Source organism: Miniopterus natalensis, chromosome 4, assembly GCF_054644295.1.
Source record: "Miniopterus natalensis isolate mMinNat1 chromosome 4, mMinNat1.hap1, whole genome shotgun sequence".
Classification (NCBI taxonomy): domain Eukaryota; kingdom Metazoa; phylum Chordata; class Mammalia; order Chiroptera; family Miniopteridae; genus Miniopterus; species Miniopterus natalensis.
The window spans coordinates 83,053,922-83,075,778 of NC_142084.1; the positions used below are offsets into that span (position 1 = coordinate 83,053,922).

The 21,857-nt window shown below is 45.4% G+C and overlaps 1 protein-coding gene and 1 pseudogene across 2 annotated transcripts in view; both read left to right on the plus strand.

Annotated features, from left to right (window-relative positions):
- Nucleotides 1–21,857, plus strand: part of LARP1 (La ribonucleoprotein 1, translational regulator) — a 49,571-nt gene that overhangs the window by 25,748 nt on the left and 1,966 nt on the right. Inside the window, exons 2-18 of one of the 2 annotated variants that reach the window (XM_087816939.1) lie at nucleotides 4,898–4,959; nucleotides 5,193–5,258; nucleotides 6,183–6,357; nucleotides 7,261–7,389; nucleotides 7,464–7,670; nucleotides 7,770–7,932; nucleotides 8,747–8,891; nucleotides 11,233–11,407; nucleotides 11,531–11,700; nucleotides 13,162–13,554; nucleotides 14,351–14,474; nucleotides 14,591–14,796; nucleotides 15,263–15,369; nucleotides 16,154–16,305; nucleotides 18,910–19,054; nucleotides 21,196–21,305; nucleotides 21,460–21,587. In XM_087816939.1, the coding sequence (XP_087673065.1) occupies nucleotides 4,898–4,959; nucleotides 5,193–5,258; nucleotides 6,183–6,357; nucleotides 7,261–7,389; nucleotides 7,464–7,670; nucleotides 7,770–7,932; nucleotides 8,747–8,891; nucleotides 11,233–11,407; nucleotides 11,531–11,700; nucleotides 13,162–13,554; nucleotides 14,351–14,474; nucleotides 14,591–14,796; nucleotides 15,263–15,369; nucleotides 16,154–16,305; nucleotides 18,910–19,054; nucleotides 21,196–21,305; nucleotides 21,460–21,587 (2,657 nt within the window). The remainder of the gene's footprint in view (nucleotides 1–4,897; nucleotides 4,960–5,192; nucleotides 5,259–6,182; nucleotides 6,358–7,260; nucleotides 7,390–7,463; nucleotides 7,671–7,769; nucleotides 7,933–8,746; nucleotides 8,892–11,232; nucleotides 11,408–11,530; nucleotides 11,701–13,161; nucleotides 13,555–14,350; nucleotides 14,475–14,590; nucleotides 14,797–15,262; nucleotides 15,370–16,153; nucleotides 16,306–18,909; nucleotides 19,055–21,195; nucleotides 21,306–21,459; nucleotides 21,588–21,857) is intronic. The other variant, XM_087816940.1, reaches the window with a different exon arrangement.
- LOC148093393 (U2 spliceosomal RNA) lies at nucleotides 17,150–17,362 on the plus strand (annotated as a pseudogene).

The following is a 21,857-nucleotide window of genomic DNA, read 5'->3' on the forward strand; positions in this document are numbered from 1 at the left end:
AAACATTTGGCCTTCCCCGTTCTCCTGGCAGTAAGGCCTGAAATCTCGTAGTCCTCTCGGGCCACCACTCTCAGTCCCACAGGCTTTCTCCTTAGCCCAGACCCTTCTCACCTTTCACCCACACTGGTCCCTCAGTTTCAGTCCCAGCTTCTCCTTGCCAGTTCTTACCACAACCTGATAGATGAGTTTTATTCTCCTGTGTGCCTCTCCCCCTAAAAACCTTCACTAGTTTCCCCTTGGTTGACAAAGTTCTTGCTCCTTAGACTTCCTAGATCTGACCCCTCTCGGTAGCTTTTATTTCAAAAGGTGTCGGCAGCTTTAGGGATCTTTCTGGAACAAGACAATGTAGAAAACATTTTGTCTTTTCATCTGGCTTTGTAACAGGTGTTTATGGGTTTAGCCCCTTTGTAGGCTGAAAGAGACTATTTGAGGCTCTCTTCCTCTTCCGTGCTGAGTAAAAAGTTGAGTGACTAAATTTCAACTGAAAGGGAACTCTAGGCGTTCCCTATGCTCTTCCTTCCTCTAGCATGGCAGAGGTTTCTGCCAAAGCCTCCGTGGGGACTTGCAGTAAATTCCCCTTCCTTCTTTCCTCTTTCCTCTTTCCTGGGGAAACCTGCCCTGGAGCCCAGCCCATCTCCGAGGGCAGTGTCCTGAAGAAGAGCCAGGCTTGGGAGGGGGCTCATTTGTCATCTGAATCAGTGAATTGAACCTGTTGATCCCCAAGAGTTTTTTCACACATACTCTGACTCTTCATGTTGAGAGATTATTTTATGGTTTCTTTATTGATGAGGATAGGGATTGCTTGGAAATATTAAACTTCCTTTGTGCATTTAAATTGTAATATTTAGCATTTACAGTTGACCCTTGAACACAGGTTTTTGAACTGCATGGGCCCACTTATATGTGGATTTTCCCCCCCAATGAATGCCTGTACTGTTTCAACCCACAGATGCAGAGGGTCGACTGTATGCATTGATCTACGCCATTTTATATAAGATACTTGAGCAGCTATGGATTTATCTGTGGGCAGGGTGGGGGTGGAGTCCTAGAACCAATCCCCTGTGGATACCAGAGACGACTTAGTTTGGGGCGAGTCAGAAGTCATATGTGGATTTTCTCCTGCACAGGGGTTGGTGCCCCCAATCCCTGCATTGTTTAAGAGTCAGCTGTATTTAGCATTTGCTGTATGCTGGACACTACTATGCTCTGTTCAGTTAACTGTCACAGAGGCCCTCTGAGGTAAGGGATAGGACATTGAAGTTGCAAGGGGCAGAGTATGCAGGGACTCCGACCCAAGTGCCTCACATAGCGAAGTGTGTGCTCTTAGGGACTTGAAAGTGGAGGCACAGAGAGAATCTCAGGTTAGTTAGTGGTCAGCTACCGCACTTTACTGGGAAGCTCCCCTCTCTGCCCACCTACATCTCCCCACCCACCCCGTTGTTTCCTGTCATCCTGCATTAGCTGCAGTAGTTAACTCCTCTCTTCCCACCACTCTCAATAATATTAAGTAAAAATTGTGAGTTGGCCGGGCAGATACAGGATCCTGGAAAGTCTGCTTCCCCTCCCTCCGCCCCCCAGTGGAGATTTTGGTGAGTTACACATAATATACAGATGCATTTGGTGATTTAGGAAGCCCTTGGACCCCCTGGAAGTAGAGTCAGTGCTGACTATGGGCCTGTGTGACAGAAAGCAGCTTTTCTCCTTTTCCAGATTCCCATTAGCTCCTAACTTGCCTTAGTCAAGGAAGAAGACACTCTGACAGCCTCTGTCTGCCATTTTCCTCCCCATGTAGAATGGAGTTCCTGTGTAAGGCCTTCCTCACCCTACTTCTTCCTCCTTCTCTACCTGAGAACTTCTCCCTACCATCAGTAACCCTCTTTACCAGGAAATACCAGGGAAATACCTAAGATTACACCAAGAAGGTTTTGGATCCATTCTGCCACCAGTGGACACCCTGAGATTTCTGGTGAGCTGAAGGAGCACTAGACAAAGGGAGTTGAGACTTCTAGCTCCCATTCTGGCTCTTCCTGGGGAAGCCCTTTCCCCTTTGGGGGCCTTGGTTCCCTGTCTGCAAATAGAGGGCATTAGGACTTAGAACTTATGGTCCTTTTTGCTGCTGTAACATTTTACAACTCTTTCTTAGGCAGGTGCAAGGTGGTGACTTTAGTGTTTCCTGAGCACTGTGTCTGGGAGCGGCTGGTGCAGGTTTCAGAATTCAGAGATGGGAGGTATGGGGCTGGTGCCTTTGCAAAGAATTGGTTTTCATTGGGAGCCCTTTCAGATTCCAGGCCCTATTATGTATATTGGGGACATGTTTGTGCACTCACATGCACCTGGTAAAGGTAGGTGGGTGGCTAGGAGGGGACTCTGAAAGATGTGTAATTGAAGTCAGTAAGCCTAAGTCTTTTTTCCATCTTCCTAAGGGGCCTGACAGCAGCTCATCTGAGCCTTCCTGGGTTTCCGTAGGCCTCACAGGATATGAACAGATCCAGGAGTAGTGTTTAAAGTTCTCTCTCCCTAGTGGACTTTTCTGTCTCTTGGGGGACTTTGTTCTTCCTTGGGGCAGGGCTCCTAGTTGGGAGCAGAACAAGAGCAGGCCACTATGGGTGCTTGGGACAGAGGGACATTAGCTAGGGATGGGCTTTTTCATCAGACTTGCTCAAAACTAACTGAAGACTATTCTGTTTGCCCACACTAACCACATTTCCCAGTCAGCTTGGGATTGGTGGGCAAGTAGGGAGTCCATGGGATCTTTTAGCGGCCTGAACTTTCAGTACTTTATTATATCCCTTTATGATATTGGTGAACAAAATATCAGGCAGGATGATCATAGGATCTGACTTCCCGGTTTAGAAGGAACAGACAGTGACCTAAAAAACTTTGCCTTGCTTTTTCCAAGATCTTTAGGAATAACTTAACTGCTGAACCTGATTCCCTTTTCCAACTTGTTAATGTACTTGATGTTTCAGGCCCTTGCCTGTGTTCCTCCTGGTAGCATGCAGGGAGTATTGGGGCCTACATTATGGTTCCAGGAGGAGTGATTTCCGCCATGTCTCAGGTGTAATTGAAATTAATCCTGTAAGAAATAGCTGCCTCTGGCAGGGTCCTGGTTCTGAGCAGCCTAGTCAGGGCACTGGGTGGTATTAGGCTTCTCTGGATCAACCCAGTATTAGCAAGACAATCAGTAAATAGCTCTCTAGGCCTAAGGGTTCCATCCTGTAGGGACTGAGATTTCTGGTTCTTCACTGCCCAGCACTGGGGATGGGGGGGATGCTGTGGGCCTGGGTTCCATGGCTTCATGTCTCAGAGGTGTGTGGGGTGTCTTGAGAGGCCAGTGGTTCCAGTCTGGAGTGGAAGCCAAGAATGCAGTGACTTCACAGAGTCAGGCAGGGACTCTTTCTACTCATTAAGGAAACATGGGTCTGATCAAGGAGTAGAACATTCCTTTTGAGACCAGCCTTGCAAATTTCTCTGCTCAGAGACTGGGGGCAGCTCTTGCCCTGGCATGGCTGGCCAACAGTGGAGACAAAGTGATTGGAGAGAAGTGGGTGAGCGGAGCCTTATGGGTCTCTGGGGGAGGAAGGGTTTAGAAACCCTTCAGAACCGTGTTGAGAAAACAAGTGTAGGTGTAGAAGGGATCAGACCTATTAGAGCCACTTCCTTAACACACACACACACACACACACACACACACACACACTCTCTCTCTCTCTCTCTCTCTCTCTCTCTCACACACACACACACACACACATTTTCTTTTTAAAAGCTCATGACTGTCGTTTTTGAAATTGCTAGAGAATTCCAAACAAAATAAATCACTATAAACATACTGCTTAACTCCATAACTACTTAGTTATGTGTCCTTCCAGAGTTTCTACTATGTATGTGTGCATATGCACATTTTTTGTTTTACCAAAATAGGATTGTAACTTTTCTCATTTATTATTTTTTTTTATTGATTTCAGAGTGAGAAAGGGAGAGGGAGAGAGACATAGAAATATCAATGATGAGAAAGTCATTGATCAGCTGCCTCCTGCATGTTTTTGCTGAGGACTGAGCCTGCAACCTGGGCTTGTGCCCTGACTGGGAATCGAACTGTGATCTCCTGGATCATTGGATGATGCTCAACTGCTGAGCCACGCTGGCCGGGCTCATTTATTTATCTCTTCACATCAGTAGAGATCGTTACCTTTTTAATGACTAAAAATTATTAAACAGTACTTTGGTGGACATCTTTGTAACACTTTTCTAATTTGTATCATTAGGAAAAATTCCTAAAAGTAGAACCATTGAGTCAAACGGGGCCTCACTTTTTCTTTGGAAACTTGGAAGGTAGACAGACAGAATTTTTCCTGAGTGTCTAACTTTCCCATTGACCACAGGCCATTGAGGACAGAGCTGGCCCTGGTGTGTGAGGGCTTAGAAGAGGTCCCTGAACTTACTGATTGCCCAGTTAGAGTTTTTATCTTGCCTTCCCTGTGATCACTAGGCCAGGTCTGCTCACACACAGATTTCTAGAATGTTAGAACCAGAGAGGGTCTTTTACCTTTCTTTTAGGAATCTGAGAGTTAACTCTGGCATGGACTCAGTCTGCCATGGACCTACTCCAGGTCTCAGTGCCCTTTTTTCAAGGGGATATAGGGCTATGAGAGCCGTCCCACCTCAGAGTCAAGTTCCTGGGGTTTTGGCTGCTAATTGTTCCATGAGCTCACTTTCCATGATTTCCTCAGAAAGGCTGGTAAGATTGTTATTGGCATTTGAGCACGTGTCCTTTATGTCTTCCTCCTTTGGGAACCTACAGGTTGCTTGGTGGAGCGGGAGTGGTGATAGGAGTGAGGAGCTGGTGGTAGTCCTCTCCCATAGGCTCCGCATAACCATCTCTCCCTTGTTCCCACAGAACATTCTGTTCCTGCAAAGGTGGTGAGGGCAGCAGTTCCTAAACAGCGCAAAGGCAGCAAGGTAAGGAATAGGAGTAGGCAACCCAAGGGGACTTTCTGGAGATGGTGACCTCTTTCCTATTCTAGTTGAGTGCTTCTGAGCTGCCAGGTAGTTCTGGATTCTCTTTGTGTTGATGATCCTAGTGGGAAGACTGATTTTGACCTGTGATCTCTTGATGGAGCTGTGTTTTGGGCAAGGGGATGAATGGCAGAGGCAGGGTCACACCAGAGCCCTCACAGAATGTGATTTTTCAGGTTGGTGACTTTGGAGATGCAATCAACTGGCCCACACCTGGAGAGATAGCCCACAAGAGTGTGCAGGTGAGTCTGAGGAGAGGGATGGGTAGGATGGAACTCTGTCTACATGTATACATTTGGCTTTTCAAGCTTTCAAAGCTTTAGGTCTTGCCTTAAAGGGAATGGTTGGTATAATTTGGGCAGCACAGAAATAGCTAAGAGTCATCGTTTGAGCCCTGGCTGTGTATCAGGGACTGCCAGGTGCTGTCTATTCATTTCATCTAACCCTCACAGTGACTCCAAGATAGGTGCTTTAATGATTCCTGTTTTATAGATGAGGCCACTAAGGCTGGGAGAGATTAATTACTAGTCCTTAATGGCCAAGTGGGGATTGGAAGTCAGATATGTTGCATTATTCCAGAACCTGTGTTCTCCATCACTATACTTGGATTGCCAGAAAGTGGTCATTGGCCAGGTACCGCCTCTAGACCACATGTCTTGGGGAAGCTTTATAGCTCTTCTTAGTCCCAGCAAAGGAGGGGCTTCTGGCCAGTCCTCTTCTTCCCCATGCTTTTGTTCTAGGCTGACGGTCTAAGTCCCTCCCTGGTTGTGGCTACTCGCCTTTAGTTTGCAGACAGGGTTGGTATGGACGGGGCCGAAGGCCAGCATCTTCTTCATCCCACAGACTACCTGGATGTGGTCCTGTTGCAGGGAGTAAATAAACATTTGAGCCTCAGCCTCTCTGTCCTGGAGGTTGTCTCTTTTGCTTAGATTTAAGGAAGCCAGAGAGGCAGGTTGTCTCCCACCTTCTGTCTGTGTGACCACGCTCCCCAATGAAAGCATCTCAGGCATGAAAACAGGACCTTTAGAATGCATCCAGCCCAACCTGCCATCTCATGCCTCAGCTACTCCTGCCCTGTCTTTCTAGTGACAGTGGCTCCCTTCCATCCATCCCAAGAGACTTGCAGACTTAGCACACCTCCCTGTCACTTTACTTCCTGCTTATAGCCACAGCCCCACAAATCTCAGCCTGCCCGTAAGCTGCCACCCAAAAAGGACATGAAGGAACAGGAGAAAGGAGAGGGGAGCGATAGTAAGGAGAGCCCGAAAACCAAGTCGGATGAGTCGGGGGAGGAGAAGAACGGGGACGAGGACTGCCAGCGAGGGTGTCAGAAGAAGAAAGGTGAGTGACTTGGAGCATGGCTTGGGAGAAGGTGGCAGGGCAGCACTACAGAATGACAGAATTTGAGGGCTACAGAGGAATTTCAGGAGCCCCGAGAAATCCTTTGGAGGCTGGCTGGTGTAGGCCTCTGGGCCAGTAGTTTCACTTCAGCCATCAGTCGGTCAGATCCTTCTCTTATTAAACAAGCATTTGGTAAGCCCTGTTCTGAGCAGTGAGGCCCCAGCAGTGCACAAGACAGGTGAGGTCCCCACCTCAGTATTCTTTGTGTGTCTTAATATTATTGCTGTCCCGTGAAAGATTTCATTTGAAGATAAGAGTTCCCATTGCTCTGGCTGAAACTAAGGTTAGGGCAGAAGTTTGGCTGCTCTAATAGATATCCAAAGTAATAGTGATTGAACAAGACGGACGTTTCTTTCTCCTGATAGCGCAGTGTAAGTAGGCCAGGCCCAGAATGGCAACTCGTTGATTCCTTTTTATCTTGCTGTGGTGTGTTGGCGCTTCTCGTCCAACATGGCTTGCTATTACCCACTCATTTCAGCTAGCAGGAAGGGAAAAAGGGGAGAGTGCCTTTATTTTAGGGACTCAACATGGAATTGACTACTTTCAGCTCCCATAGCCAGAACTTTGGCATGAGTCTAAAAGGAGCCCGGAGAGTGCAGTCTTGATTCTGGGCAGCCATGTGTCTGGCTCCAGAAGGGAGTCCCCTGACCATGGAGAAATTGGTATTGAGAGTCCCCCAGGAGTGTCCCTCAAAATGAAGTCCAGCATGGGAAAAGAATTTGCCCAAGGTCACCAGATTGTTGTTCAGGCCTGAAGCCCTGGGCAGGGGTAGAAGGTTGGGGCTAAGTATAGCTGGGAGGGACCTCCTTCAAGCCCTTCTCGTGTGCCTATGCTGTCCTCCAGGGAACAAACACAAGTGGGTCCCATTGCAAATAGACATGAAGCCTGAAGTGTCCAGAGAGAAACTGGCCTCCCGCCCTGTTCGCCCGCCAGAGCCACGACACACACCTGCTAACCGCGGGGAGATCAAAGGTATGTGCCACCTACTATGGAGGGCCTGGGTATTGGGGTCACCCTCAGGCCTGACCCAGAGCCCTCTCTCATAGGGTCTGAGCCTGCCACCTACATGCCTGTGCCTGTGGCCCCCCCCACTTCAGCCTGGCAACCAGAGACCAAACCGGAGCCTGCCTGGCCTGACCAGGATGAGACATCGAGTGTGAAGAGTGATGGGGCTGGTGGGGCACGGGCTTCTTTCCGCGGCCGTGGACGGGGGCGTGGTCGTGGCCGGGGACGTGGCCGGGGTGGCACTCGAAGTACGTGAGGCCCCTTTGGGCTCCGGGATGTCCCAGGGAGTGCGGCGGGGGCAGTGGGCAGGAATCGCCTCTCCCTCATGACACCCATTTTTCCTGTAGCCCATTTTGACTACCAGTTCAGCTACCGAAAGTTTGATGGTGCAGAGGGTCCTCGAACCCCCAAGTACATGAACAACATCACCTACTACTTCGACAATGTCAGCAGCACTGAGCTTTATAGTGTGGATCAGGAGCTGCTCAAAGATTACATCAAGCGCCAGATGTGAGTTGGTGGGAATTTTCTTTCTGGGTAGGGGTTTGGGGGCTGCCTGAGTTTGGCATCTGGGCAGAGTAGGGCTGGACAGGCCTTTCAGTTGCTCCTCTAGCTGGAGCTAAGAAAGATAACTTTCTCTCATCTTTTAAGCTAATTTTTCATAAAGTTATTGTTTACTACAGAAGTAATACCATATTTACCTTAAGAAAATTATAAGTTGTCACTAACCAAATGGAAAGAAGATATATGGACTACCCCCTTCCGTGCAGAATGCTAGCAAGCATTGAGTCCTCACTATTGGTGAGGCTAAGTGCTTGACAGGCATTCTCGTATTTAATCCTGCAGTTGTCAACTTAATTCCTCTGAGCTGGTTTTATCCCCATTTTATAGATGAGCAAACAGGCCCAGTACTTTGCCCAGTGTCTCACAACTAGTAAGTAACAAGGCACATAGTTGAATCCGTTTCTGTCTGATTGTAAAACCTTTGCTCCTAACTACTACAGTATATTGTCTCTCAGTCCAGTAGGGGAGCCATACAAGGAAATAGATCATGGCCCATAGAGTTCGATAAGTGTTTTTAGGAGCCAAAGAGGGAGGGAGTTTTCTAGGCATGCAAAGGGGCTGAAGGGCAGAGGGAATGGTTTGAGCCAAGGCTGGGAAGCCATGAGAGGATAACATTTCTTTCATTCCTTAAAACCATTGTATGTACACTAGGGACACAGAGGTAAGTCAGGCTATGTGAGGTTGCTGGGGTGTACAGAAGAACAGGGAAGGCCTGTTTGTAAATGATAAAGCAATCATACCTGTTCTCCCCTCCACCTAGTGAATACTACTTCAGCGTGGACAATTTAGAGCGAGACTTCTTCCTGCGACGGAAAATGGATGCAGACGGTTTCCTTCCCATCACTCTTATTGCTTCCTTCCACCGAGTGCAGGCCCTTACCACTGACATTTCACTCATCTTTGCGGTATGTCTCTTTCCCTGAGCCTGGGGTGCAGGGGAAAGAACGGTCTTGACTTACAAAGCTGGAGTTTGGACCAAGGCAGGAAACCTTGGAAGAGAGCCCCCATTTGATTACTTGTGCTAAAGTTCCAAGGCCTCTCTCCCTATCTCCTTTTTCTTCCCTTCATCCCTCTGTCCCCCTTTTATTACGGAAATTTTCTCACAGGTACAAAAGTAGACAATGTATAATGAACTCATCGCCCTGCCTCAGCAATTTGCAACTCATGGCCAGTTTTATTCCATCTACCCCCTAATTTGTTTTCTCTCCCAGATTATTTTGAAGAAAGTATCCGGTAACCTGACATTTCATCCATGTTTCATTACCTGTCTAAAAGATAAAGACTTGTTAAAAAATACATACATAATCACAATATCATTATCCCATGTAGAAGTATTAATAATTCCTTAAGATTACCAAATACTTGGTCAGTTGCAAATTCACTCCACTTGCCAAAAAAATTTCTTCTAGTAGTTTATGAGACCCATGTGTTCTCATAAATGTCCCCTCCCCTCATTTTTCCTTGTAACTTATTATTTGAATAAACAGGGTTGTATATCTTGTGGACTATCTTGTAGGACACAGTAGTGTCATTTAACATGTTCTATACTCCAAATTTTTTGTAAATTGGTGATCTAGAGGCTTGATCAGATTCAGGTCTGGGGTTTCCTCCCCCCAACTCCTTTTCAAGAGTACTTTAGAGATACTTTGATTCTCCCTCTTGTGATAGAATCTTCTATTGGTGATCATTGCCTTTTATTTCATTGGGAATTGCAAATGCTGATATTCTCATTCTGTCAATCCATCTTCATGTGTTACCTGAAATACCTTTTAAGGAGAATCTTTGCTTCTATTAAAATTCAGGACTATAGGGTCTTTACTTAGCCCTAAAGATCTCTGACTTATTCCATGCCAGAACTCTGATTACATCAGCATTAGGATTTTTACTTTACAGTTTATACACATTATTATTATACCTACAAACAAGTGGGGGTTTTTTTTGTTGTTGTTTTTTGGTTTGTTTTGTTTTTTCTCTACTTACAGAGTCAGATACTGTATTTTCAATTTGTTTGAAATAATCTTTGGGTATTGTGTCTTTAGCTTGATATAGTTTCATTTTGCTCTGCAGTTTTGTGGATTGCTTCCCCCCCACCCCCCAATTTCTAATTTATTTTACATTCATGTAAAACATTTACATGATTCCAAATCTGCATAGTGATATTCAATAGAAATCTGACCTAAAATTCTTTCGCTTCCACCTTTTCCCCTCTCTTCCCCTGTAGGTAACCTTTTTGGAATCCTTCTATTAAAAAATAAGCACGTGCCTCTATATATATTTGTCTCCTTCCTCTTCCTTGCATGCATGGTAACACATAACGCGTGTATTTCTCCACCTGTGTTGTTTTCACTAAGTATATCTGGGAGCATAGTAGTATAGAATAAAAAAGATACTCTATCCTTTTTACAGTTGGATATATATCTCTTCATTATTTTGTCATGTGTCTTTGGTGTAAATTTCTAGAATAAGATTGGCTGAACTAAAAGACAAGTGCTTATGTAATTTTGCTAGCTATTGCCTAATTCTCTTTCCAGGGATGGGCCTTTTGTATTCTCACCAGCAGTATGCGAGAGTGCCTCTTTCCCCAGCCTCACCAACAGAGGATGTTGGGACATGTTGAAATGTTTTCCTCATCCATTTAAAATATTTTTAAAAGAAAACTCGTCCCCTCTCTTCTCTTCACCTCTTTTCCTAGAGACAAACACCTGTAACAGTTTACCTGGGAATTCTAGAAAAATTTGTATTTGTATGTTTTTACTCAAGCACCAATAGGATCTTATACTAACACACCTAGACCTGTTTTTTGTGCTTTTTCCGCCTCAGCACTTGTGTGAAGCTGTTTTTAATGTCTGAGTAGTGTTCCCTTGAGTGGCTATGCCATAATTTATTTAAATTGCCTGTGTGGTGGCAAGTTAGGAAGTTCCCACATCTTTTTCTATTATGCACAATGTTGCTCTAAATCGCCTTTTGTGTGTGTCTTGTCACCTGTTTGTGCAAGAATCTCTCGGGCAGATTACTGGATGTAGAATGGCAGGGTCAGAGGGCAGGTGTGTTTTTCATGTTCATGCCCCCTACGAGTTTGAACATCTCATTTGTCCACCAGCCGTGGAAGGTGGTGCCAGTGTTCTAATACTCCTACCAGCCCTGGATTCATACCCAAGCTCGTGGGGGCGCAGTCATCTACAGGCTTCTAAATCTCGGTCCGTCCAAGACTTTCCTCTGCATCCTCTCCCTTTTTCTCTCCTGCAGGCCCTAAAAGACAGCAAGGTGGTAGAGATTGTTGATGAGAAAGTCCGCAGGAGGGAGGAGCCGGAGAAATGGCCTCTTCCTGGTCCCCCAATAGTGGATTATTCCCAGACCGATTTCTCCCAGCTGCTCAACTGCCCTGAGTTTGTCCCCCGCCAGCACTACCAGAAGGAGACAGGTATGTACGCTGCTGGCATATTGGTGCCTCCTTTTGCCCTTGCCCTCCAGCCGGCAGTCCTTCTCAGGGCCAGCATCATGAGGAGGACTGGAGGAATGAGGACCCTACCTTTCCACCTTTCAGAGTCGGCTCCTGGCTCTCCTCGTGCAGTCACCCCAGTGCCAACCAAAACAGAGGAGGTCAGCAACCTAAAGACACTGCCCAAGGGCCTGTCTGCCAGCCTGCCTGACCTGGATTCCGAGAACTGGATTGAGGTGAAGAAGAGGCCTCGGCCCTCCCCAGCACGACCCAAGGTGGGTTGGCCTGTCCTAGGGCCCAGGCTGGAGTGCTTGGAGGGAATATCACATAGAGCTCTGGGCTTTGAAGGGCTGTCGGGCAAGCTGGTGGCTCAGGGTGTAATGTGAGCTGAGGTCACCAATGACTGCAGGGGGTTGATGTGACGTGTTTCCATTGTCAGTGGTCCCTCAGGACAACCCTAGCTGCGTGAGTTCCTGAGTGGCATTTTCATAGGAGGAAATCATGTAGCTTCTGGCAGCAGTGTTCCAAGTTTCTTGATGCTTAGCTGTTTTTTTGCCCCGTCTAAATCTCTGGGACTGCATTTTAAGTGCCTTTTCCCTGAATTTGTCTTCATTGCACCTATATAAGCCCCTCAGGCCCTCAGAAAAAGGAAGAGACTGGGAGCAGATTCATAGCCTGGATGTAGAGTTAGTCTATGGACTAGAACACAGATCTCATGTCACTGATGGCCAGTGACTTTCGGGCCCATATTTAATATCTCAAGGCTGCAGTTTGCCTTCCCCGCCTTCAGATGGAGGGATTCGACTGCTGTAGAAATAGTAAGGCAACGTATGAATAGTACACATTGAGGTTGCTGTTAGAGAAGTGTTTTGCTCTCAAACGAAATTACTGCTCCCCTTTCCAGGAGCAGACTTTGCTCCATCTACCTCCCCACTCCCTATGCCCTCTTTAGTCCAGGGCTTGTGAGGGGGCCTCAAAGATGATCTTGGACTTTGGGTCTTTAGCATTCTGTACTCCCTTTTCCATTGTACCACTATAGTCACTTCTTCCAGGGAGTCTTCCCTGACTATCCTCATTGGTTAAGTGCCCCTCTCCTTATGTACTCCCACAGGTCCTATTTATAGTCTTCACCATACCACCTGCACTTGGGTGGCTTGTGGTTGACTTTTTCCTTTTTTTCCACTAAACTGTGAGCTCCTTAAATTCAAGGACTTTGTCTTATTCATTACTATGCTTTTAGGGTTCTTCATACAGGGCCTGATACCAGTGGGTTTGCTCGTTCATCAAATAGTTGAACTACTATCACTAGGTCCCAACCTAGGTACTGAGGATAAGAAGAAAAGCAAGGCAGATATGGGTCTTGCCTCATGAAGCTGTATGGGGAGATGAATAAATGGATGATTGAACCTGCTGAACTGCTGTGTGCCCCCTCCCAGGTTAGGTGCTGTGTAGGATATAGAGGCAAATGAGAGTATAGTTTCTACCTGTAGGGAACTTGTCATCTCATTGTGTGTGAATAACTGTAATGTGAGCTGTATGTAGAGAAACCTGGAATCCTGTGGGACATCATCTCCCCATGAAGCTGCTTCCAAGGCACATGTGACTTGCTGGCATTATTAGAGCACAGTTGTGACAATATATTGTTGTGGGGCTGGGACCTCTATTGTAGGACAGCTATAGAACCTGATCTAGGGCACCCTGGTGATTCTCTTTCCCCTTGTTTATCCCCGTGTTAGAAGTCAGAGGAGCCTAGATTCCTCCACCAGACCTCTCTGCCTCAGCAGCTGCCCTCTCAGCAGCTGATGTCCAAGGATCAGGATGAGCAAGAGGAACTAGATTTCCTGTTTGACGAGGAGATGGAGCAGATGGATGGGCGGAAGAACACCTTCACTGCCTGGTCTGATGAGGACTCTGATTATGAGATAGATGACCGAGATGTCAACAAGATCCTCATTGTCACTCAGACACCACCTTACATGCGCCGGCACCCAGGGGGGGACCGCACAGGCAACCACACCTCCCGTGCCAAGATGAGTGCTGAGCTGGCCAAGGTCATTAATGATGGGCTCTTCTACTATGAGCAGGACCTGTGGACTGCAAAGTTCGAACCTGAGTACTCCCAGATCAAGGTAAGTTCTAACGTAGCAGTGAGGGTGGGGCCTGGGGTGCCAATAACAAATGGGAAGAAAGAAGGCTAATTAGCCGTGTGACCTTGGGCACAGAACCTCACTATCCTCAATATGAAAAGGCGGTTGCTAATTGACACCTGACTGGGACATGGACAGCGAAAAAAGATGTTTAAACACTTTGTAAGCTGCCAGTGTGCAGGATGGTTACTGTGCCTCCTGCGCGTCCATATTTAGGGTTGTGACAGTGTAGAATAAAGATTAGATTGACATTTTTATTCTAAAATATTTAGGCACATATAAAAGTTTAAAAGGCTTTTAAGAAGCTTGCTTTGAGCTTGGAAGATGGAGAAAAGACAGGTCTTTTATAAAATCGTTGCTGCTTGGAGACAGTCAAAATCTCTGTTGCAGGTTTTTACAGAGTAGGTATATGTGGAGGTGGGTGGGCCTTTGGTAAGCCTGTGTAGTAAGTAGCAGTGTGTTTAGTGGAAGTGAGGAGAGAGTAGCAGCAGTGAGAGATCTGGGGGAGTCTGCGTTGAGTTCCTGGGGAGCTGGAGTCCTAATCTGTCCTGTTGCACATAGGTCTGGGCAAATACTACCCTTCTGGGTTAGCACACTTGTGCCCAGGTAACTGGGGTTGAGGAATGGTGATGGGGCATCTCAGAGCCTGGGGACCAGAATTCCACGTATGTGGATGTGGGAGGTACCCTCTCCAGCTTCCTGCACATCTTGATTCCTAAACAGGCTAGGGCAGTCCTCTTACTGACATCTTTCCCCACCCATCTCGTATCCTCTGCAGCAGGAAGTCGAGAACTTCAAGAAAGTCAACATGATCAGCCGGGAGCAGTTTGACACACTAACCCCTGAGCCCCCTGTGGATCCCAACCAGGAGGTCCCTCCTGGGCCACCTCGATTCCAGCAAGGTGAAGGGTGACACTGGGGACCCTGGCCTGGGTTGGAGGGACAGGGGAGGTGGCCTTCCAAGGATAGACAGTCACGGGCCTACCCCTGCTTGCTGACCCTGCTCTGCCTCTTGTAGTTCCCACTGATGCCCTGGCCAACAAGTTGTTCGGTGCTCCTGAGCCCTCTACCATTGCCCGCTCTTTACCAACCACTGTCCCAGAGTCTCCAAACTACCGCAATGCCAGGACCCCCCGCACTCCCCGGACACCACAGCTCAAAGACTCAAGCCAGACGTCACGGTTTTACCCAGTGGTAAAGGAAGGACGGACACTAGATGCCAAGGTGAGGCGCTCCTGCTGAGCTACTAGGAGTCTTGGGCCCACTTTGCTGCATCCCATTGCTTTGCTTCTCTCTCTTCAGCCTTGTCTAAACCAAGAGAATACCAGATTCCCCACCTGCTCTGTGTTCTTAGGCTGGTGGGCCCAACCTGGGACTGAGTGACTACATTCTACAAAATGGACTGTATGTGGGAGTGGTGGCCCCATGGAGCTATGATAAGACCTAAGGAAGACTGACCAGGTGTAGGTCCTTGGGCAAATCACTTCGCTCCCAAGCCTCGACTTCTTCCTCTGTGAAATAGGCGTATCAGCTCCTAGCTGTGGACATGATGAGATGATAGATATGAAAATGATTTGTAAATTGTGAGATGGCACACACATATGAGGGGATCTTAAACCTACAAAATGCTTGATGCTCCTCACAGTTGTATGAGTACAATAAATAACGAGTCCTGGACTGACCTTTGCAGATGCCTCGGAAAAGGAAGACAAGACACAGCTCCAACCCACCCTTGGAGAGTCATGTTGGCTGGGTGATGGATTCCCGAGAGCACAGGCCCCGGACTGCTTCCATCAGGTGCGGGGCTTTGGGGAGGAGAGATCAGGTTGACTGGGGTGGGTGGGAGAGCCATGAGATCGATGGGACCAAGAAAATAGAACCTCTTTGGTAAGAAAATTTAAAGAAAAGGACTTTCATCTAAATCCAAAAAAACCACTAGTCATCTAGAAAGCTTCATCCAGGGCCTGGGAAGAGGAAGGCTTCTTTCTAAAACAGCAGTGTCACAGCCACTTGGGACCAGATTCTCAGAGAATATCCTTGAGTTGTCTTCAAACAAGGATATTTGCTGCCCACCTCAGGATAGCCAGGTAGTTGAATAAAAATACAGATTCCTGGGGCTTGCTGGGGTTAGGACCTAGGTTCTTTTTTGTGTATTTTTAGTAAAATAGCCCAGACCAAAAATAAGCATGGTTTTAAGGAAAATATAGATGGATTAACCCATAGTAGCTCATTGAGGGAAGGTAAATGTTAACTCAGGATAAATAAATGGTTAAATGCTCAGGTTTGGGTTTGGGCATTGGGCATATCTCAGCCTTTAAATAGCTTCATGACCTGGAACGAGTCTCCCAATCTCTGTGAGTCTTAACGACCTCTTTGTAAAACTCTGAAGGTTGATGCAAAGAGCAAGTCAGATCCATTGATATAAGTCAAGGGCCCAGCACAGTACCTGGGCCTCCTTATTTGTTGCCCTGTGAGAGGCTGGATCTTGGCTAATGGAAGAGACCTAGAGGGGTGGCTGCTAACCTGACAGCCAGCTGTTCCGGGGAACCTGGTGACACTATCTCTTTCATGGCCTCTGTAGCTCCAGCCCCTCAGAAGGGACGCCTACGGTTGGCAGCTATGGCTGTACCCCTCAGTCGCTGCCCAAGTTCCAGCATCCTTCCCATGAGCTGCTCAAGGAAAATGGCTTCACACAACACGTCTACCACAAGTATCGTAGGCGCTGCCTTAATGGTAAGAAGCACAGGGGGAAGGGGCTGAGCCTCTGGGGCCACTACTTAGATCCATAGTATAAGTGCTGGTGGAGTAGGTGACTATTTCCTTTGACCTCAAAGCAAGAAGTGGTGTGACATAGCAAGAAGGAATAAAATTAGACTCGAGCCAGGTAGTTTTAAGGAGGCTAAAAGAATCTGGTACTCAAAACATTCCTGCTCCTTGACCTTCCTCTATTGATATAAAAGGTATCAAGAGTTTTCCTATTTCTGGTAAGACTACCAACTCAGCCATTGTCCAGAGTGGTCTACTGTCCATTGCAAAAGGTATGTGTGAGGCAGAATATGTTCTTGAGAACGGGTTGCCTAACTATGGGTGGGCCAGATCCAGCCAGCAGCCTATTTCTCTATTAGAGTCCTTGAGCTAAGGGTAGTTTTTACATTTTTAGAAGGTTGTGGAGGGGGAAAAACGAATTTATGATAGAATTTATGATACGTGGCTTGCAATGCCTAAAATATTGATTCTCTAACCCTTCACAGAAGAAAGTTTGCTAACCCTGCCCTAGATGATAGTAAAGGAAAGAACCACTCTAGGTGCTCTCACATTTCCTTTTATCACAAAAAGGGGTGCCTTTTAACTATAGGTTTCTGTCATGTTCGCTGTAAAAGTACTGAAACTAATCTTAATACTTCTAATTATTACCTCATTTGACCCCTTTCATTCAGCAGAGCATGGCTGCTAAATGCTTGGTTCTTCACCTTACTTTCCTCTTCACTTCCTCTGCATGCATGTGTATGTGGAGTAACAGCTTCACTGAGATACAATTTATATACCATACAGTTCACCCATTTAAAGTATTGAATACATTACATCTTGGCCTTTGGGCTAAGATCAAGTGTAGTATCTGTTCTTACCAGTTTAATATCTGTTATGTCCTCTGTCCGAGGATAATATATTAAATGGATTTTTTTTTTTTTTTTAATGGCTTTTTAGAACAGGGAGATGGAATAGGAGCTTGTTCTATCCACTCTTCACATCGACCTGGTATTGCAGTACTTCCATGAATGGTGCACGCACACACAAAAAATAAAGTGTACCATGCAGTCACCAGAAACAATTCTAGAACATTTCATTCCCACAAAAAGAAAGCCGACCCCTTACCTGTAACTCCCCAACACCCCCTTTCCCCTAACTCCTCCCAGGCTTATACAACCCCACCTATTCTCTATCTCTGGACTTTTTGTATTAATGGAACGGTACATTGTTTTCAAGGTTCATCTATGATATAGCATGTATCTATCAGTAGTTCATTCTTTTTATTGCCAAATAACATTCCATTATATGGATATAGCACATTTTGTTTATCCATCCATAATTGATGGGCATTTGTGTTTCCACTTTTTGTCTATCATGAATAATGTTGCTGTGAACATTTCTATACAAGTTTTTGTGTGGATGTAGGTTTTCATTTGTCTTGTGTGAGAGAGTGGAAATTGCTGGGTCTTATGGTAATTCTATGTTTAACCTTTTGAGGGAACTCGAAATTCAAAAGTGGCAGCACCGTGCCCTGGCCAGTTTGGTTCAGTGGTTAGAGTGTCAGCCCTCAGATTGAAGGTTCCCAGATTTCAGCCAGGGACACGGCTCATACCTCGGCCCCGTTCAGGGCCATGCAGGAGGCGGCCAGTTGATGTGTTCCTCTCACATCGATGTTTCTCTCTCTCTCTCACTTCCACTCTCTCTGAAAAGCAATGGAGAAAATATCCTCAGGTGAGGATTTTAAAAAAACAAAACAATGGCAGCACCATTTTATTTTCCTAACAGCAATTTCTCCGCATCCTTTCAACACTTGTTATTGTCTATCTTGAGCATAGCCATCCTGGTAAATATGAAGTGATACTTCCTTATGGCTTTGATTTGCATTTCCCTGATAGCTAATAATATTGAACATTTTTCCTTGTTGGCCGTGTTTATTCTTCTTTGGAAAAATGTCTATTCAGATCCTTTGCCTGTTTAACTGGGTTATTTGTCTTTATTATTAAGTTAGAGTTCTTTATGTAATTTTTAGATACAAGTTTCTTAACAGATACGAGATTTGCAAATATGTTTTCCCATTCTGTGGGTTGTCTTTCCTTTGTTAGTATCCTTTGAAGCACAAAGATTTTTAATTTTTTTTAATGATAATCAGATTTATCTATTTTTGCTTTTTTGTGTACTGTTTTTAAATGTTACCACTTTGTACTTGTTAATATTGTAGAACTCCTGGAATTATTATTGATAATCAGTAATGAAGACTATAACTTGTCAGAATGTACAAGTTACTTGTTCATGCTTTTCTTTGTTCTAACTGTGTTTGAGTGCAGTACTGTTTGAGGTGAAGAGCTAGACCAGGATGACCTGGTTCAGAAGCTCCTGCCACCTGCTTCTGGTGAGGCACAGGCCCAGAGCCCTGCAGCAGGGCCCGCACAGGGTAGTTAGTGCTCCATGAAAGACCGAGGGGCAGGCGATGAGCAAGGGAATTGGGAGGTGCTGGAGAGAGGACCATGGTCCTTGAGCTCTAGGACCCATTTGTCCTCTGAAGCACTGGCAGCCTGGTCCTGATGTCTTTCCGTCTTTCTCTCCCATCAGAGCGGAAACGCTTGGGCATTGGCCAGTCTCAGGAGATGAACACTCTCTTTCGATTTTGGTCCTTCTTCCTCCGAGATCACTTTAACAAGAAGATGTATGAGGAGTTCAAGCAGCTGGCTCTGGAGGATGCCAAAGAAGGCTACAGGTGAGTGAGGTTGGGGTGGGGGCTCTGGCTGGTGCTTGGTGGGTAGTTAGTGGTCCCTGGTGGGTCCCTTCCAGAACTGTAACTGGAAATCTCTTGTGTATATACTTCATTTAAAATGTATTATTTTTTAATGGATAGTATATTCACTGGTTAAAGTTTCCGAGAGTTCAAAGATTATATAGTGAGAAGTCTCCTCATCCCTTTCTCCTGCCATCTATTTCATTTCCCCATAGTCCCCCAGTAATGTTAGAATCTTGTGGGTCCTCTCTGGAAACATTTTGCCCATGTAAGCAAGGACATACGCCTATGTAGTCTCACCTCTACCTCTTTGTTTACACAAAAGATGTCCTCTATTATATGTGCTTTTGCACCTTGATTTTCTAGTTAATGCTATATTTTAAAGATAATTTAAGCCCGGCCGGGCGTGGCTCAGCGGTTGAGCGTCAACCTAGGATCCAGGCAATCGGGGTTTGATTCCCGGTCAAGGCACATGCCCGGGTTGTGGGCTAAATCATTGACTCTCTCATCATTGATGTTTCTATCTCTCTCTCTCCCTCTCCTTTCCTCTCTCTCTGAAATCAGTAAAGATATATTTAAAAAAGAAAAGAAACACATCTCTTAAAAAAAAAAAAAAAAAAAGGATAATTCGATATCCACCCATAAATGACATTCTTGTTCCTTTTATATAGTCTGTATGTTCTTACACTCTATGGATGTACTGTAATTTATTTAACCAGTCTCCTAATAGATACTTAGGTAATTTTCAATATTTTACTGTTTAAAAATCTTTTTAGACTCTTCTTTCTTTTTCCCAAGTAAAATGTGTTCTCTAAGGAATTTGAAAAGTATAGATGTGCTTAAGGAAGCTAGGGGGAAACATGCCTCAGTGTTAAAGCTCTGCCGTATTTCATGTTTTTTAAATCATCCTGTGAATGCCTTTTTGTATTTTATTTATCATGTATAAGCATGAATATGTTTCCATGTTGTTAAAATAATTGACTTTTTGGCCTTTTATAGAAGTTATGTGTTTTTGTCTGAAAGTTTAGATAATATACATAAGGTCACTTGAAAAGTTCCAACTCCTAAAGATAACCAGTGTTGCTATATTTAAGTGTGTGCCCTTCTAGACTTTGTGTGCATGCATAGATGTAAAATTTACATATTTGTTTACAAAAATGGGCTCATTCTACATTTAACACTTTGAAACATGTCTTCCACTTGATAATATCTCATAAGCATTTGTCAGTATCATCAGTGAATATTTACATTGTAATTTTTAATAGCTTTATATTATTCTATTGAACAAATTTACCATGTTTTTTTCTTTCTTTCTTTAAAAAAAAAAAAATTATTGATTTCAGAGAGAGGAAGGGAGGGGTAGAGAGCTCTAGAAACATCAATGATGGGAGAGTCATTGATCTGCTGCCTCCTGCACGCCCCCCTACCGGAGATTGAGCCTGAAACCCGGGCATGTGCCCTGACCCAGAATTGAACTGCAATCCCCTGGATCATAGGTTTTTGCTCAAATGCTGAGCCACGGTGGCCGGGCACCATGTTTTTCTTAACCACTTCTCTATTCTTAGACATTTAGATTTTGTTTAATAATTCTACTATGAACAGTTTTGGTATTTCTGTAAAATCTAACTGCATTTTTGGCCGTTTCTCTAATGTGTTCCTAGAAGTGAAATTTCTGAATCAAATAAATGAAGACCTACTAATTGGCATGTAGTCCTTGCCATGCAAATGTCTTTGCAAAGAGCTTATCTCAGGGATTGTCAAGATTTTTCTGCAAAGGGACAGACAAATATTTTACGTTTTGTCATCTCAGCTGCAACTACTCAACTCTGCTCTTATAGCAGAAAAGCAGACAATGACACTTCACAAATGAATTGGAGTAAACATGGTGTGATCAGGGGGCTGCTGTTAATTTGACTGGAGTTTGCTCACCCCTGGCAGACTGTAAACATTTAATGTAGGACCCACTCAACTAGCATGAAATATTAGCCTTCTTAAAGAATTTGCCATTTCCTTGATAATCCATTGTGTTCAAACTCTTTCACAGTTCATCTGTTACAAGGGTTCATTTCCCTGTTTTAAGATGAAACTGAGTCCTGCTTTTCCTGACTTGTGTTCTACTGCAGATATGGTTTGGAGTGCCTTTTTCGATACTATAGTTATGGCCTAGAAAAGAAGTTCCGGCTGGACATATTCAAGGATTTTCAGGAAGAAACCGTGAAGGACTACGAAGCCGGTGAGAGCCACAATTGGAGCTCTGTGAGCCCTGGTCATCTAGGCCTTCTTCCCCTCACTCCCCATTTTGGCGTGGGTCTGTCACATCACACCTCAGTCTCCTCTGAGCTCCTTTATTCTCAGCTTCTCTCTGCCTCTCTCCTCTTTCCCTACAGGTCAGCTCTATGGGCTGGAGAAATTCTGGGCCTTCTTGAAATATTCCAAAGCCAAAAATTTGGATATTGACCCCAAACTTCAAGAATACCTCGGCAAATTCCGACGTCTCGAAGACTTCCGAGTGGATGTGAGTGAAAGTCTTTCTCATTCTGGTTGTCCTAGAAAGAAAACTGGGCGGAGATCAGGAAACTTGGGTTCTGGCCTCAGCTGTGCCACTGGCCCAGGGACGCAGCCTGCTCTAATTTGGTCCTAGTGTCTTCCTCTGTAAAATCCAGGGTGAGAAGTAGACGGTGGGGGGTAGTTGGAAGGGGTTATATGGTTGCTCCTCCCTCTCCCTTCCCTTGATAGAAATGGCTAAACCATCATAATGCTCTTCCCCTTTTATCTTGCAACCCTC